Below are 18,025 nucleotides of genomic sequence, written 5' to 3'. Positions count from 1 at the left end.
CCATGCCGTAGGGCCTGCGACCGCAAATGCGCGTTCGCCAAATTTAGTGCGTTGTTTGCGTAGAGGTATAATTACTTTTCCCGCTTTGTTTTTGTACATGAGTTTTAATGTATCAAAATAGAAATTCTGCCTAAGTTTTGATGAGTTGGTGAAAATGATTATTTTACAAATAATATGAAATGGAAACATTCAGAAACATAAACAAAGAAAAGTCGTTATGATGACAACGCGAGAAAAGTTTTTCAATTGAAAGCACTTCGCAAATAAAACTCAAACCTTAGAAACGCGCTCAGAATAAACGAGTAAAATTTTTCACAAAAGAGAATCACCAATTTTCACTAACATTTTACAAATTTATTATAATATAGTACTGTCCAGCGAAAACTAATTCTAAGTGATCTAAAATTATCGCGCATTCGTAGGACATAAATATACATTAAATTGAAATAATTATGCATGTGTATTCAAATGAATAAAAACGGGAAAGAAAAAAAGAAAGGCAAAAGACGCTTGGTCTTCTATGCTTTTTTGGTTTATTGCGTATCAAGAAATCTATAAAGGCATTATACATGGGTTGAGGCGATTTCAGGAGGGCGATTAGAAACGCTGTATACTCAAATTTACTATATCTACCTCGATATTCCGGACTCTACCGACATGTCGATACGTGTTTTTATAAAGGTTTAGTTATCGATTGGATTAAACAGGGCTGTAGCTACTTAGAATTTTTAAATCTTAACCGCTAAATGGTTTGATTTACTAATGCAGTGCCATGTACACCGTTGCGTGCGGAAAGAAAAATTATGATAATAATATATGAATGTTGGATTAAATTAAACATGCTCATCACTACACCGTAAGGTGGATTAAATAAGCCAATTAGTCTTTATAATAAAATAAATGTAAAACAACATAACATAATAACATAATATCGTAACACTCAGCATTTTAAAAATATTGAAACAATCGTAATTTTATTTTGTTCTATTGTAAGATAACAGCTAGAGTATGCATCTACAGTTTGGAGTCCTGTTTATTACTGCAACTCATTTGATCTTGAACGAGTACAGATAAAGTTTTTAAGATATATTCAATTTTAGTTAGGTCTACCTGTGTCAGAAAAAAATTATAAATCCCTGATGACTGCTTTAAATTTACCATAACTGTTAAGCAGGAGAACAATAAATGACCTCTTGTTTATTTATAAATTATTAAATAATAAAATAGATTGCCCCGAACTGTTAACTTTAATAAACTTTCGTATTCCACATGGACCAAAAAGGCTTAATTTTTTGTTTTACAGTCATCATCATGGTACTAATTATTCATTGGGTTCACCGATTATTGACATGCAGCAACTTGCAAATCAGTACATTGATGATTTAAATTTATTTTATACCACGCCGCTGAAGATCAAGTCCTGTGTTTTGAAAAAGAATTAACATTTAAAAATTCAAATAATGATTAGTTCTTTACTTTTGTTTTAACTCTTTACTCTTGTGTGTATAATTATTTTCAAAATTTATTATTGTTTAATATTAAAATTTATATTAAACCATGAAGTAAACTTTTTAACTTTCCTTTTAAAGCACTTTCTTTTTTTTCTCTCTTCCTTTTTTTAAAAAAAACTGCTCTTTTCTCTTATTTACCTTTACTTTATAAGTGTAAATATTTATATTTATTACAGATGTTATGCTTCTTTTTTAGATTTAAATTCTGTTTACCATTGTATACTTTTCTCGGTGTTTTTGTTCTTTTTTTAATATTGTATTATTTTTTGTTGTATTTTTTTTTCACTGGTTTTATTGTAATTATGTAAAAGGTTCATATAACCGTTAATAAATAAATAAACATCGTTCCTAATAACTTTTTTTTTCTTTCTACCGACCGGTTTTGAAGCTAAACAAGCTTCATTTTAAAGGTATATCTAACTTCAATTTATTTTATTAGTTTTTATTTATTATATTTAATTTATTAGTTAATGGATGAAGAAGCTTGTATAGCTTTAAAACCGATCGGTAGAAAAAATAAAAAATAAAAGTTTTTTTTTAAAAAAGGTGTTATGAATTAATTTTATTATAATGAATAGCTTCAAAGTGATTGCTTCTAAACACATTTTTTTTTATTACGATTACAGTTTTATTAATTTTAAACAATTGCATTTGCATTACTTAAGCCACAAAACCTTGAATTTGTTTGTTTTTCAATTTTTATATCCGTTTAATTTTTTAATGAAATATATTCTTTATTTTTTTCCTGATTGCTATATGCTAGATTGTAATGGTTATATAACTCCTGCACTACCCGCCAAATTATACCGAGCTGGGACAAAATTTTTTTTTAACATAATTAATTAATATTAAATTTTATCCAACTTAAATAAGATTATTGTTTGTCTTATTTAGGAATTCAACCCGTTATCACAGACTTATTTGCCGCCTTAAATTTCTCAACCGTGATAGAACTTTCAATAATTTGTTCCCATTTCTAATTTCAAACTTTTGACATTTGACAAAATTAATGTTGCTCCCCACGACATCAGAAAACATGGCCGTTATCAAATTTGTGAAGTTTGACATGTCAACTAATTCTCGTGTTCCATTCCTACCAAACGGGTGTGAGGGGTTAAACCCGCCCCTATAATTATTATCATAACGTTAAGTTGGATTAAAATAATAAGGAACGTAGAAGTTAAAAGCTGAACAATTAACCAAGTACTCGCCTACATTTGCAACCCGTCAACAATATCAAGGGAGTAAAATTCAGAAAGAACTAAAATATATTTACACCACTGAATGTTATGTTGAATTTATAAAAGTCACAATTTAAAAAAAACTGTATTTTTTTTTTTGTAAACAGAGACTGAATTCCACCCTTTTGGCAGTTTTACGATCAACAATGTGTAAATATTTGTAGACAGGCTGGATTTCTTCTCTAGTTTTTCTGGATTTCTTTCCTAAATAACTCCTTGGTGAGTTATTTAAATTTAAATTTCTTGCAACAGAGAGGGAAATATTTTTGTGAAATCAATATGAAGCTCTAGGCATTTACTGGACTTATGCCCGGTTTTTGGCTGGTTTAAGTGGCCACTCTAAGCACTGTGTAACATTTACCATTCTGCCTTTGTTAAAACATCCACATTTCTTCAACTGTTCCATCTGTTGACTTTTGTGAAGTCAAAGAGCTGAAATTTTTATTCGGCCGAACGAATCTAATCTACATGATAAAAGTTTAAGAAGAACTGTAAAATTGAAAAAAAAATCTCAGGCATTGCGTTGCCTAGTAGGTAAAATGATTCGGCCGGACGGCAACTATTAGGCAACGCAACGGCTGAAAACAATTATTTAGTTCTTATTTCACCAGTTCATCATAAATGTTTTCGGTGCATCTGAAAGTTGAGGAAATGTAGATGCTAAAACATAGGCAGAATGCTGAATGCTACACAATTTTGGCGACTTAAACTAGCCAATGCCGTACATGGCGGCCTCCATGGTGTAGCGGTCGAGACGCTTGACTCACAGACAGAAGGTTCCGGGTTCGATTCCCGGTGAGAACACAAACATTAAAATGTGATTTTTCTCAAGCCTGGGTATTCTGTGATGTAATTCACCACTTTAATTGGGCTTTCTGGCCTGTTGTGGTGCAAACAAAAAAATAATAATCCCATCTCGCCCATCTTAACAAGTTCACCTACAATATTCATCCATAAATTAAACCTTTTCACTTTATTTTTAAGCGTCAACTTATATAAAATAAACACTCGCTTTTTGTGTTACGAATATCTTGAAAAATGTATTTAGCGCTAAATTTCTAGGCAAAAGTTACAAAATAAACTGAAAAGTAACTAGAAGAAACAGCGCAAGGCGTTGGGGTTGAAAAACATCGTAGACGAACAAAAACAACACGAGAAGAAAAAAAACTCTGAGAAAACAAATGAGAATGACATAAAGTTCATGTCACAAGTGTTTTCAGAAAAACGAAGCTCCGGACGCCTTGGGCGAACATAATTATTATCAGGGGCGAAGGGTAACTCGGTATTTTTCAAACAAATCCACGAATAAAAATTGTATCAGAGAATATAAAACGATAGATAATGTACGGAGCATCGAAATTATCTCCATTTTTATTGTCATTAAAAAAGTCAGCTTCACAAAACAATCATAAGACTTAATACAAAAAAGTATAAATTCGTCGCAAAAATAAGATTTTATCCTCCCAGTCTGATTCGTCGATAGAATTTTGAAATATTAATATTCTGTTATCTTCCATGCAAGGAATGGAACATGTACTAGTAATATGTATTTTTTACGTGATATAAACGGAGGGGAAGAAACTCTATGAGAAGAGAATAAAAAAGTATATCCATTTCATCAACTGTTTACATAATGAGGTTCTTCCAATGAATACCTGAGGATGCATTTCGAAAGTGGAATAACGTGAAAGAACCACATCAAAGCCAATAGAGATGATTTTAATTTACAATAAAGTCAAATGCTGTGACTCGTGGGAAAACGCTCCAACCTTTTACTAGAAAATAAATTACTAGTTTACAAAGTAACACCCCAGTAGTAAAAGTCCACAGGTGTGGACATACGAAATACAAAAATGAGGCACAGTGAGTCAACGCTTTCCAAATAAGGTATTGCGAGCCGTAGTGAATGCCTCCAGGGCCCCGATTACAATGGGAAGTTAACAGAGTTATTTTCGACTGTCTATAACGAAAAACCGATATTTGTGTACGAAAATGAGTTTATTTGCATGAATATTTCAAATATCTTCGTCGGTAATGTATAATTGAACATGTAAGGAAGAAAAAATGGTATGAATATTCTGCTTTTCATACAGAAAACTTAATTTTACTCTGTAGATAAAACTGAAGATAAATGTCAACTTCCCATCGTAATCGGAGCCTTAGGCTGCGATTATAAATGCTATCTTCATCGTTTCAAATTGAGACGGTTTTACTTAATATCTATTTATGTACGAAAATGTGCACGTTTGTATGAAAATTCAAAGTATCTTCATCAGAACCAGTAATTAAACACGCATAGAAAAAAATTCCAAACATATATTAATCATACATTAAACTTTATTTTTCTTTGTAGATAAAATTGAAGATCAATTTTTACTTCCCGTTAGAACACGGGCCCTGGTTTACCAGGAATGCTGAAGGGCTCAAGTATTTATAAGTGTCTAGTAAAAGACGAGATAAGATAATTTCGTGTGGTGTACAAGTAAAGGGCTTCGTAACCACATCAATAGACTGGGCAGCAGCAGCATAAGTGGAGGTCATAGGCGTCTCAATCGCTTTAACGTTCTGGACTCGTCTAATATGTAGTTAACCTATCAGTTCAATAAAATATGTGTCATGGGTCATTAGATGACTTCTCTCTTACTTACAGTCTATGACCGATTGTAGATTGAAGAGATGCAAAAAAAATACAACTGTATAATTTGTCGTTTTGTTTGATTAGAGTTCATAATCTTTTTATTTTTCCACATTATGTATGGATATAAAAAGTCAGATACACAATTTAATTATATTTTTTCTATTACATGGTATATTATTTAAGGGGATATCTTCATAAGTGTGATGTATCAACGTTCTTGATTTTTTTTACCTAAATGAATTATTATTTAGTAATTGAGTGGGTTAAAAGCAAAACCGCCACTGTCCATGTTCAATGTTTTTGGGAAGGTCAACCAAAACCAGTAGCGAAAAGACTATTTCATTTAGCTTATTTATGCATTATTTAACAATTAAGATGGAAATAAAATGTTTTTGTTCATTTATTAGTTAATTTAGATCAATAATTTAATTAATGAACAAAAAATAATTAGAATTTTCCAACATTATTGTTTTTGTGATTATCTTTATAAATCCACAATAAAACACTCAAAACCGTTTCACTTGTCAAAAAAATTCATCCTTCTAAAAAATACTGCTATAACCGCCATTTAGTTGATATTTTTTAATGTTCTCATAGGAATCATATGATACCATTATGCATATATAAGACTTTAAAAAAATACAGGACTTCAGAAAAAAAAAATATCTCGTATCATGCCACTATGCATGAAGAAATTAAGTTCGTGCGTGGTATAACACGTAACAAAAAGACTATTCATTTTAAGTTCAGTGAGCACATTGAACTTTAAAAAATAATATTTTTTTAAATCAGTGATCATGGACAGTGACGGATTCGCTTTTGAACCCCCTTAATTGTCATATATAGATATAATTTCAAAATACGTACATTTTGTTCATTTTTTCAATGAAAGCACTCCCTCCACATACCAGAAAACATTTTACAGGAGGGTATTTCTATCGGTTTCACATGTAATCAAAACATTATTTATTTACTCTCGAAAAATCGTATAACAAATTTTTTAAATGTCAGTTTTATGAACCGTGATTTTTATTAAATGCAACTCGACTGATTTTGTTGATTCTTTCACAGTGGTTTTCAAAAACTGCTCAATTAATTTCTAAATTAGGTAACGAAAAATCTATTTTCTCTATGGTATTTTATATTAATTTGATAATATGAATTCAGATAATTATTTTTTTTAATTACTTTACTTCGACGACCTTCATACAAGTCACCAAAATATGAATTCCATAATCATGCAATAAATGCCACTTATTTCACAGTTAGTAACTACTTCAAATTAATCTAGTTACAGTAAAAGGGTTTTTAGAACCGTATTTGACAGTTGTTTTATAACATATATCAATTATATAGGCAATTTTTTTTATGAGAAGGATCAGTACAAAAATATTAGTGCAATTCAAACCAAAAGACGTTGGGTTACTTTGAAAAAATTTCTTCATTCGTTCTTTTATGAATATTATGTAACAAATGTCATTGTACGAAAAGTCGCCGTGCCATGTTTTTTTAAAATTAAATATGTTACGAAGTTACTTTATGTTTCATACTCAAAGTAATTTTAATGATCCATTTACAAGATTCTGTTTATTTCAAACGGAAAGTTACCGAGAAACCCAATACATATTCTTCTTAAAATACTCAAAAATAATCAATCTACAAAGTTCACCCTGATTTTAATAATATCGCTAAGGGTTGCAAGACGTAGAGTTAATAACCTGAATACATAAAGGCTTGACCTTTAAATTCTACCCGTCTACGCGGCGCGATTTTATCGTCAGATTATTGTCGTCGGGGTGTTTAGGTGCAAACTTCAGCACACCGAACCTTCTTAAACCTTTTAGCGTGTATTCATCTGTGAAAAAGTCTACCGTGGACTTTTAGAAATATTATTTTTATATCCTACTAATATTATTGTATATAAATGAAATAGAAAATATAAAATGCATAATAAATTACAACAGGGATAAAGAATACCTTAAATAAGGGAATATGGAAGTCTAGTCATTTACAGGGCTTATGACCTGCCATTGGCTGGTTTAAGTGGCCACTTTACACATTGAGTAAGAATCACCATTTTGCCTATTTTCGAACATCCATGTTTCTTAAATTCTTCCATTTGTTGATTTAAGTGAAGTTAAAGAGCTGAAACCGTAATTGTTGTGAAGAGATTCATCTGACTGAATTATTTAACATACTAGGCAACGCCTGAAAACCATTTTCCAATTTTTAAGCTTCTTTTTGGACCAGTTGGTTTCATTACAATATTTGAGTTTGTCCAAATGTTTGTAAACAAAAGACTGGATTTCACCTCCTCGGGAGTCATTAAGATTAACAAATTACAACAGGGATGAGGAATACCTTAAATAAGGGAATATGGAAGTCTAAGCAATTTATTATTAACAGGGCTTATGACCTGTCATTGGCTGGTTTAAGTGGCCACTTTCCCATAGACCATAATATTTCACATGAAATTATTTATTTTAATTGAAAGAAATGTATAAAACTCACGGTAATTAGAAACTAATAAATAGAGCACTGCAAACAAAAACCTTGCGAATAATGAACCTTTCCGAAACTTCTAGATGTAGGTTCTATAGTGCAGATGAGGAAACAGCTATACACATTATATGTGATTCTTTACAATTCAGTGGTCTCCAAACTCAATAAGGATGTGAGCTACTTTCAGAAATTGAACTTTTCTGGTGAGCTACCTTTACAAATTCCCTCCTTATAGTTTTTTTATCATCGGCCCTTATCGTACCATACGTAATATATTTATATTAGTTAAAAATAAATAAGAACATCAGATAAACATAAAATACGTATTTCAAATAACTATTTATAATTAAACAATAATTGAAAATAGGTGTGATTAAAAATTAATTTAAAAATAAAAAAAAGGGTAAAAATAATTAGTGGAAAAAATGGCATTCACTTCCTCCACATTTTTTTCTATTCTCGGTGAGTACCTTGTCACTCTCATCCGAATGCAATTATCAAGATGTAAATCTGTGAGTCTGTTTCTATATTTACTCCCAGCAGCCTTGATAGTGGAAAACGTTGACAGCAACCTTTTAAGCATTTCGTTAAAATTTGATACATTTTTTATTTTTTTTGGAGTTCAGTAATAAAATTTACTTGGCAAATTTAATATCCTATGCGAGCCACCGAAAAAGCTTCGGCAAGCTAACGATAGCTCACAAGCTACCGTGTGGCGATCACTGCTTTACATCATAAAAGGAGCCCCATCCTCAGGGGACCACTGGTTAAACCTGAGAATGTAAAAGAGCTCGCCCTTTATCTAATATCCCGATACTTTACGGATCTGGGCTTGGAGGGTGAGATTTAGCAAAATGTAAGCTCTCGCCTTCCACACAGTAGCCAGGCTCTTTATAAATCGGGGCTTGGAGAGCGAGAACTATTCACGGGGTAACGTCACAATAGATCTTGACAGGTCGCAGTGACGTCAGGAGCTTGCATAGCACTGACTTTCATCACTAAAAATAAGAATAAGAACAATAAAATAAATAAAAACTAAATAGTGCAGGTAAGCCTTTAAATTAATTTTTAAACCAACCATTGACAGTTCGTACGCCATAACGCCATTAGTTTTTTATATATCGTTTCCAAATTAGTTTATCTTGGTTGAAATATTTTTAACACGTCACACATATTTACACATATTTTATACTCACTTAAAACGGTTACTTCAAAACATGTTAAAATATTTTTTCCCTTTAGTTGTTAAAAGGTCAGAGGAATTTTCAAAGTGCATTTTTGATTTATCTTTTCAGCTCATTACATGCACTGAATAAGTAAAGGCAATAATTCATCGGGTTCTTGGGGAGGTGAAAAGTATTTTATTTGCATATTCTAAGCTTGAACAGCAATATAATGGAAATTCACGACATTAAAATAATCTTTAAATAAAATGTCAACCACGTTGCTTTTAAGCTAGATGACATGCAAGCGAATAATTCAGAACGAAATATTTATATTTCTCTGAAGTGTCCTGGAATTTCAACGAATCGCTGTGGCGAGCTTAAATCATTAATTGTGCCATTAAAGTGTGGTACTTTGTATGAAAAGTCATTAAAATTTGTAATACAAATATTCTTAGAATAAAGCAGTAATTTAAAATTGCTGATGTAAAAATAGAGAAAAAAATACAAAACGTGCACGATAGTTAAAACGTAGATTTGAATAAATATAACAAAATAAAATTTAGTACTAAGCATTTCTGTTTTGTCTTATTTTTTCTTTCTGTCTTATTTTAATAATCTCCGCTTTTCCAAAAATCTTTTATATCTCTAAAATATTTTGAAATTCAACAAAATAAATGGTTTTTGTCAATTAGTCTTTTCAAAGGCGGTGGATACCTCTTTGAGAAGGAAATATGAAGGTCTTTAAATTTGGAAACTTATTTATATATATAAATGCAAACGACCCTTCTTCATTTTCGAAATACAGGAATTCGTTTCTTTGACTAAATATTTTTTATGTTTAAATTTTCAAGTATCTAATATTTTGTATTTTTTTATTATTATTATTTTGAAATTTATTATATTTGTTTAGATTTTAATTATAATTGGTATGTTTTCAAATTCAAATTTACGCTTCTTCTCATATTATTTTTATTGATTTGAACTATTTAAGCATCATATAAATATATTTTTTTAATATTTTCAAAAAAATATTTATTATATTTTATACAAACCTAAGCCAATTACAATAGTTATATCAAGAAACATAATATTTGTGCAAGAAACCGAACAAAAATAACATAAAACTATTTATCGAAGACAAACAAGGGCAATAAAATAATGATATATTTAAGATATTTAAAAACACGATCAACATCGGTATAAGACTTCGAGCTAACCCATGCCAATCCATCTTTCTCCCGCACTGTGTAAATGGCGAAAAGATCTACGAAAAGTCGGAAAATAGATCCCAAAGAATTGCTAGTTTTGTATTTAATTGCCTAAACAAAAAAGGTCCTGCATGAAGACAGGAAATTTTTAGCTAGTCGAGTCCTGGGACGAAAAACCCGGATTACATTGTAAAACAGACAAATAAATAAATATATTTCGTAATTAATAAAAAATACCAAAAAATAAATAAATTCAAGGGTAATAAAAAAAAGGGAAAATAAAGTAAAGAAAATCAATACGTACACTTAATAAATGTTATCCCTAAAAGCTCAGAATTGAGCGAGTTATGATGCAGAAGAGTCTTATTATGTAGAACTGTTAAACAGATTTCAATTTTAATTCCACGAAAATAACAAACAATCAACTAACAAACCTCTTTGCACACCTAAATTCGTTTAAATAAAATTTCGTGGGTGAAAAAAATACGCCATCCATTTTTTTTATGGAACAATTTAACCGTTTACTCGTTTATTTTCATAATTTAATTTCAAAACGTAACGATTCCGAAGGCGTATTAAATTGAAACGTACATTCTACTTAAAATTGTATATTCCATACTCGTGAATAGTTAACCGTTTTCTTATTATCTATGAAAAGTCTGTTTCAAAAATTTACCACGTTAGTAATGATATAAAATTTTCTCTTTTCGAATTTTTTTCTTTTCAAATATGTTTTTGCATTACTAAATATTTACAATATTTTGAGTTTGTCCAAATGTTGGTAAACAAAAGACTAGATTTTACCCCCTAGGGATTTATTATGAGGAACAAATTGTATCAGAGATGGAGAACATTTTCGAGGTGGAAATATGGAAGTCAAGGCATTTACAGGGGTTTTTTTTTATTTTACTTTTTATACATAATGTTATTTGTACATCGGCGGGCTTATTGCCAAATGGCAATTTCTTCCAACCAACCAATAAAATGAAAGTTTTATTTTTATAATTCAAGTTATGGAACATATTCAATAGAAAATAAAGATTCAAAAGCAAAAGATATATAAAAATAGAAATAAACGTATTTGTTTACAAATTACCTTAAATCAAAACTATTACTCAACGAGAAAAAGGAAAAAAGAGGAAAAAGGAAAAGAGGCGAGATTAAGGAAGAGAAAGAAGATGTTTCTTCAGACGTGATTTAAACAGAGATAATGTAGTAACATATTCGATGGTGGATGGGAGATGATTCGACAGCCGTATGGACACTATATGAGTAAGAGAAGAAAGAGGAATTGTGGATGGGTAATAAGAGAGTGCCTTGAGTATGAGAACGAAGAGGTAAACCATGAACTGATATGCCTTGAAATTTTTCACGCAGGTATATAGAAGCGTTAGGACTATGAAGTACATTGAACAGAAGTGAGAGGGAGTAATAGTCTCATCGCTGTCTAATTTTGAGCCATTTTAGTTGTCTACGATAATCAGAAATGTGGTCATATTTCGTGAGACCAAAAATGTACATTATGCATGTATTTTGAAGTCGTTCAAGTTTATCGAGTTGCTCACAACTTAAATCAGTCATGGGTTATGATATATAGTATATTTTTCAAAAGGTGACATAGCTGTAGGGACAGCCGTATTTATACTATGAGATCGTACCGTAGACAGCATTTACAGGATAATGTTTCATTGTAGTCGTGGACTAATGTTCACATGGTAGATAATTATCATTCCGTAGTCAATGGCGTATTACTGAATTAAGTCGTTTAAGTTCGTGGGTAATTGCCTTTCTTTTCTTTATTTCCTAACGGACTTTCGTCGTAATTAGACGTAATGCAATACGGAAAAAATCCGCCGCATGTAATTAGAAAATGCTTTAATTACACGAAAACTGTAAAAAACAGCATACACGTATTGTTTTATTTGCAAATAAAATCCAGTATACTGAATACGTAAATGTATAGTGTTGGCCTCGTGGTGTAATAAGTCAGCGCGTTTGCCTACCATTCAAGTGGTCTTAAGTTTGATTTCCGAGATAGTTGATATGAAATATTTATTTGAAAGTGTGTTTTTACAATAGAATATTTCATAGTCCTTGGACTGGTATCTGAAGCGTAAGACTGATCATCTTGCCTTCATGTAACAAATAATGTTTTAAATACGCTTTGATTGATGTACTAATGCAGTGTCCTATGCGCCATGAGGTGCGGAAAGAGAACGATGATAATGGTGATGAAATAAATAGTTATATATTATAGTAACGATTTACAGAAAAATACTCGTAAACACGTCTTTCATGAACGTGACATGACGAGCCATGCATTTTTTTTTAAATCTGAGATTCAGCTAGAGAGTAAATAACGTATGTATTTAGTATACGTAAGTAACCGTAATCATCTCATTAGCGTGAAATAGGCTGGAACATCACATGGTATAATAACCTAGAAAGTTGATCCCCAATACCTAATTACTTAAATATGGACACATTTGCACACATCTTCGTCCATGGAATACGGAGCATTCTTCTCCCGCGCCATATTTTGAAGCCATCTATCTTTTTCCTTGCTGACTTTTCCGATGTCAGTGTTTCTACTCCGTATAGGAATTTGACTAAAATCATAGTTTCAACAAAATTATTGTTTTTAGTAATGCTTCGATTCTTCCATGTCATGAAAACTCTACCCATTGCACCTTTAGCAATAGAGATTTGTCTTTTTATTTCTTTGCACAACCAGCAGTATCTCTTGGCTATTATTTTAATAATTAGACTTTCCCAAAACTATTATCAAGAAGGCCATCAAAATTTGAGCTAATTAAAAAGGTTTTTGATTTTTTTTATCGTTTTTGTTTGTTTCAGGGAATGGTCCGCGTACAACTGGAGATGCAGATGGCCAACACGGTGTGTGAAGTCGGAGTGGCGAGCGGCGCGGGGGCGCCTGGACCTCTAGCTGCTGCTCCCACCGCAGCACAGTGCTATGATAGGGACAAACAGGTACCTATTTATACTATTAATCTTGTATGGTGCACAACTTGAAAGAATTTCTGTTTAAATGTCGTTGAGCTGGTCATATTGCTCGCAGCCCAGATGACAGATGGACGAAACGCCTTCTGGGCTGGCGCTCTCGGACAACTACCAAACACCCCCGAAGAGAAATGATATTGTGAAACATGCGGTAACCAAGTGGATGCAAATAATCCAAGACCATTGGGCGTGGAGAGGGATAGAGGAAGCCTATTTTAAGGAGGGGACGGCTACATGCTGAAGAAGGGGAGGATTAGCTTATATAAGAGGAAATAAAACAGCTGATTATAGACAGTTAAAAACAGTTATTACCAGTTATTACCAGTATAGAACTACCTATATAAAGGCAATCACACGGTTATAATTATTTTTCCCTTACCCGCACCTAACAAGTTGTTTGACTAATTCAAACTTTCTGTAGACCTAGACTAAATTTTTCCCCCTAGAGAGTAAATATTAGGAGGAAAGGCATTCTCACTTTTCTCCGTGCAAACGAATTCATATTTTCTCCCTGGATTATTTTTTTTATTAGAAAAAAAAACATGTTACACAAAAAGATATAATATAAGAAAAGAAAAGAAGAGGAATGTGAGAATGTTGGTGATGAGAAAATAAAGCGAAGGAGTGGAGGAGAGGGATTTTTATAACATGGTCGACCAATTCAAAATTTACTTACAATAATAACATAAACATATTAAAAGGTGCATAAAAATTCATTATTCTTCTTGTGCTTCAGCCTTGTTCTCTCCACTGCACTGGAATTTAACTAGGGTTAAGTTAAAGTTTAAGTTAAGTTAAAGTTAAGTTAAATTCCTGACGATGAGGTAGTAACCTCGAAACCGGTCGAAGTGTAAATAAAAAAAATTAAGTGGTTTATACAAATTTATAAACAAATAAGTGTAAAATGTCATACCATAAAGTGAAAAATGTTTGTGATAACAATAATAAATCTTTACTATCTTTTGAACCAATCCCAACAAACACATCCAGGTTCATTTTCTACGTATTATGGCGGTTTTATAACAAATTTAGCACTCAAATCGGTTGACACGATAGCATTATAATATGAAGCTATGATATATTACTCTTTCATGCTGAAATTATGGCATAAAATTGCTTATTAGTTTATTTAAGTAAGCATTTCATTTAAATTTCTGTGTTGGTAGTTGGTACAAATTTTACCTTTATATGTTTGTACCTAGTACTAAACGACTGCTTCCTTAATCGGAAACTTCACCGCACGCCCCTGCTACCGAGTCAAACACACTTGTCCAGGATACTGGTTATATTTCACGCACTAAACTGTAATATTCTTTCGCCTGGACAAATAAATAATACCACAAGCCTTCTCATAAAAATTCACAGTTTACCACCCCGACTAGATACTTGACCTAGCATTTATCTCGAAAAGTCTTCATTAAAGTATTGTACTTAAGTTCCTGTGAAAAATTACAATTTGAGCGTTTCTTGAGTTGAGCACTTACTCATTATTTTTCTCAGGGTCTCTAGTAAGGATCTCAAGATGGGACATTTTTTTTATAAAGAATCGAAAATCTTCTAGCAAAAAAATATGAAATTGAGATAATAACTTTTGCTTTTTTTATTACTTCTTTTTAAACGTATCTGTATCTTAGAGGATAAAACACGGGAGTCCACTTTTTGTCATACTATTGAAGTTCAAAATAGAAATTATCGCAATATACTATTAAAATACGTGTTTGTTTACATACGTAAATAAAACACCAAAGTCCACTTTTGTCGTAAAAACGCATTTTCAAATTGAAATAAAAATCTGAAGTCCACATTATTTAATTGCAAAAAAAACATCGGTAGTCCTAGGTACGCTATTTTATTTTGTACTTTTATTATCCAAAAAAACATTATTTGCATTGAAAGTTCTTTTATCTTGGAATTACATAATTTGGTTCAAAGGTTATGATGTTTGAAAATCGCACATCACGAAATGTGAACATTTCATTCAATGTGACTCTTGTGGTTTATTCTTTAAGGTTCAGATATTTTTACTGTTTTTAATATAAAATTTAACATAAACGTTTAATAAAAAACAAGCTGTATCAATTTATCTATTCAATATTTTTGGTTTGTTCAATTTTTCGTTGACATGGACTAGATTTTCCCCTCGAGTAAGGTATTTAGATTAACATTTTACAACAGAGAGGAAGAACATTTTAGAGAAGGTAATATGGAAGTTTAGGCATTTAAAGAACTTATGATATACCATTGGCTGGTACAAGTGACCGCTTTGCGCACTGTAAGACATTAAATCTTCTGCTTTTATTAGCACGATCATATTTCTTTAATTCTTCTATCTATTGAATTTCGTAAGGTTCAAGAGGTGAAACTTTGATCAATTCGGGTGAGATTCATTGTACTGTATTATTTTACATACAAACTTACTAGGCGATGCCCAAAAATATTTTTTAATTTTTCGGCTCCTCAAATTAGTTGGTTAAATTAACTATAACCTACATTATTTATTTTAAATGAAACATTAAAAAATCTCGCCGCTACTCATAGCTTATTAAGAGAATTTGGGTATTTTTTTAGAATAAATTTAATAGAACATTCACCACCATTCCCTTTCCTCAGCTCATGGTGGATAGGGCACTGCGTTAGTTCACCAACTGCAGCATATCTTGATTATTTTTGTTACATATAGGTAAAATCAGTCCTACGCTAGACGTGCAATTCCAGGGACTATAAAATATCATCATATCTTTATAAACACCTGATAGTGCATAGGGCACTTCTTTTAGGGCCTTTTCCCATAGATCTTCCCCCCCTCATAATCTGCATATAATTTGTATTCCGTGGGAATATTTTTGCTAAATTTCCTCTTTGCACAGCTGATAGAGAGCCCCTCAGGACTGTATAACAGCTGCGGGTGGATAGTGGGTTTTTAGAATCCTCTCGAGGGCTATTAACTCTTAAAAGACTGTGCTGAATAATCCCTTTGCAGCCGGTGTGGTAACACAATGTGACCACAAGCATAAGTCGAGATATTTTGAAATGTAAGCTAAAATACCAAATTATTTACAATGGTATGTGTTAAAAATGATATTTATTCAAAGATGTTACATAAAAAATATAAAATTAAAGCATATTTATGCAAAATAAAGTTAGAAATTGTGTTCATTCCTTTTAAAATCCCGCCAGCAAGTGCTACCGCTCGCGTCTGGTTGTCGACTGAATTCCGAATTACATTTACGACTGAATTTAGCGGAAATAGATCAACCGGGAGACTAGAAAGTATGCTTTGCTAATACAACTCTTATTTAATGCAAAAAAGAATATCAAATTTTTATTGCAAATAAATACTAGATTTTATTAGAATAAATAAAAACGCTGTTAAAACATATTCTTAGAATAATATTGAAATAATACCTAAAAAAATAGCAAAAAAAAACTTGTAAGAAATATAATAATAGTACGTAATACGTAATATAATTAAATCATAATTACACATACACAAAAATGACAACGTAAACACGTGTTTTAAAACTAGTTACGAACAAATTTTTTGAACACTTTAAATTAAATAACTTTGGTTAGAACCAAAGTTATTTAGATTTAACGTTAAATAGATTTAACGGTTAAAAAAAGCTTTGAACATACTTTACAACAGTTTGTTATAACTTCAAAAAATATACGTAGAGTTGAAAAATCTTTTTAATGTCATTACAAATCGCTTCTTCAATAAACGCTTATATAAATTATAAAAGCCTGTCCAAGAATTGAGTCAAAACTCTGAAGCATTATAATTACTTAATTAATTTTTTGGGCACCTCAAAACACACAATTGTTTTCCTTTAACGTCGATAAATATTGCAGATTTAGTTTCGACGAGTTTCAGAAAAAACACGTGCACTATGTTTATTTGGGCATTTTTACACCATCCTGTTTTTCTTGTTACATCTTCTGAACTTTCGTGTGTTGGCAATTCAACATCATGGAAATTGATGGTTTGGTGCAAGAAGAGAAAGAACATGAATAGTGCGTTTCTAAAAACATTTCGGTAGCGTTCGTTTGCTTTCGGTGGAATTTCACACACTATGTTTACGTGTATTTACGTTAGAAACTACAAATTGTAAAGCTAACGACCGCGGAAAGAATATTCTTAAACTTCTATCGTTGATTCTCTAATCAGTGTTTTTTTTATCCATAATACAGTTACTTTATTTATATTTAAGTCAAGATTAAAATGTCACTATCTAAATATTTAAATTGTTCCTTTATCCTTCTTCTTTCCTTCCCACCCCCTCTCCGCTCTTCATGGTAAAGTATATATTTTTTAACTAAATGTTTATTTTGTTAATCTTTCTTTTTAATTTTTGTATAAAATTGTAAGATTCAATATGTCCATGTATTTATAATTTTCTCAAACTGAACGGTTTAAGTAGGTAGAAAGAAATTGCCTTAAGGTAATATGCCCGCCCTTACATGTATATATATATATATATATATATATATTTATACATATATATATACATATATATATATAAAGTGTCAAATAAATAAAAATAAAGGAGTTTAAACAAGCAATATCCATCAGCTCCATCAAAACTCTAAGCAGGCACCTTCAAGTTTTTCTCATACAAGAATATTATCTTGTTAATTTGTCTCCAATATCCACAACTACTTTTGTAGGGTTGTAGTGAAGTATAATTTCTGGATTTTTCGCTCCCCTCTAAAACGGTTTCTCTTTATTCATTATCAT

The 18,025-nt window shown here is 31.3% G+C and overlaps 1 protein-coding gene across 1 annotated transcript in view; it reads left to right on the top strand.

Moving 5' to 3' along the window:
- The window catches only part of LOC148279400 (uncharacterized), a 249,363-nt gene that overhangs the window by 120,030 nt on the left and 111,308 nt on the right, over positions 1 to 18,025 (top strand). The window contains exon 9 of the mRNA XM_088230023.1: positions 13,214 to 13,257. Coding sequence (XP_088086149.1) covers positions 13,214 to 13,257 — 44 coding nt within the window. The remainder of the gene's footprint in view (positions 1 to 13,213; positions 13,258 to 18,025) is intronic.

The sequence above is a fragment of the Micrasema longulum genome, unplaced genomic scaffold (assembly GCF_059751315.1).
Source record: "Micrasema longulum isolate JH-2025_06_02 unplaced genomic scaffold, ASM5975131v1 h1tg000725l, whole genome shotgun sequence".
In the NCBI taxonomy this organism is placed as follows: domain Eukaryota; kingdom Metazoa; phylum Arthropoda; class Insecta; order Trichoptera; family Brachycentridae; genus Micrasema; species Micrasema longulum.
The sequence above is the reverse complement of the archived record's forward strand: the minus strand, read 5'-3'. Positions and strand labels throughout refer to the sequence as shown.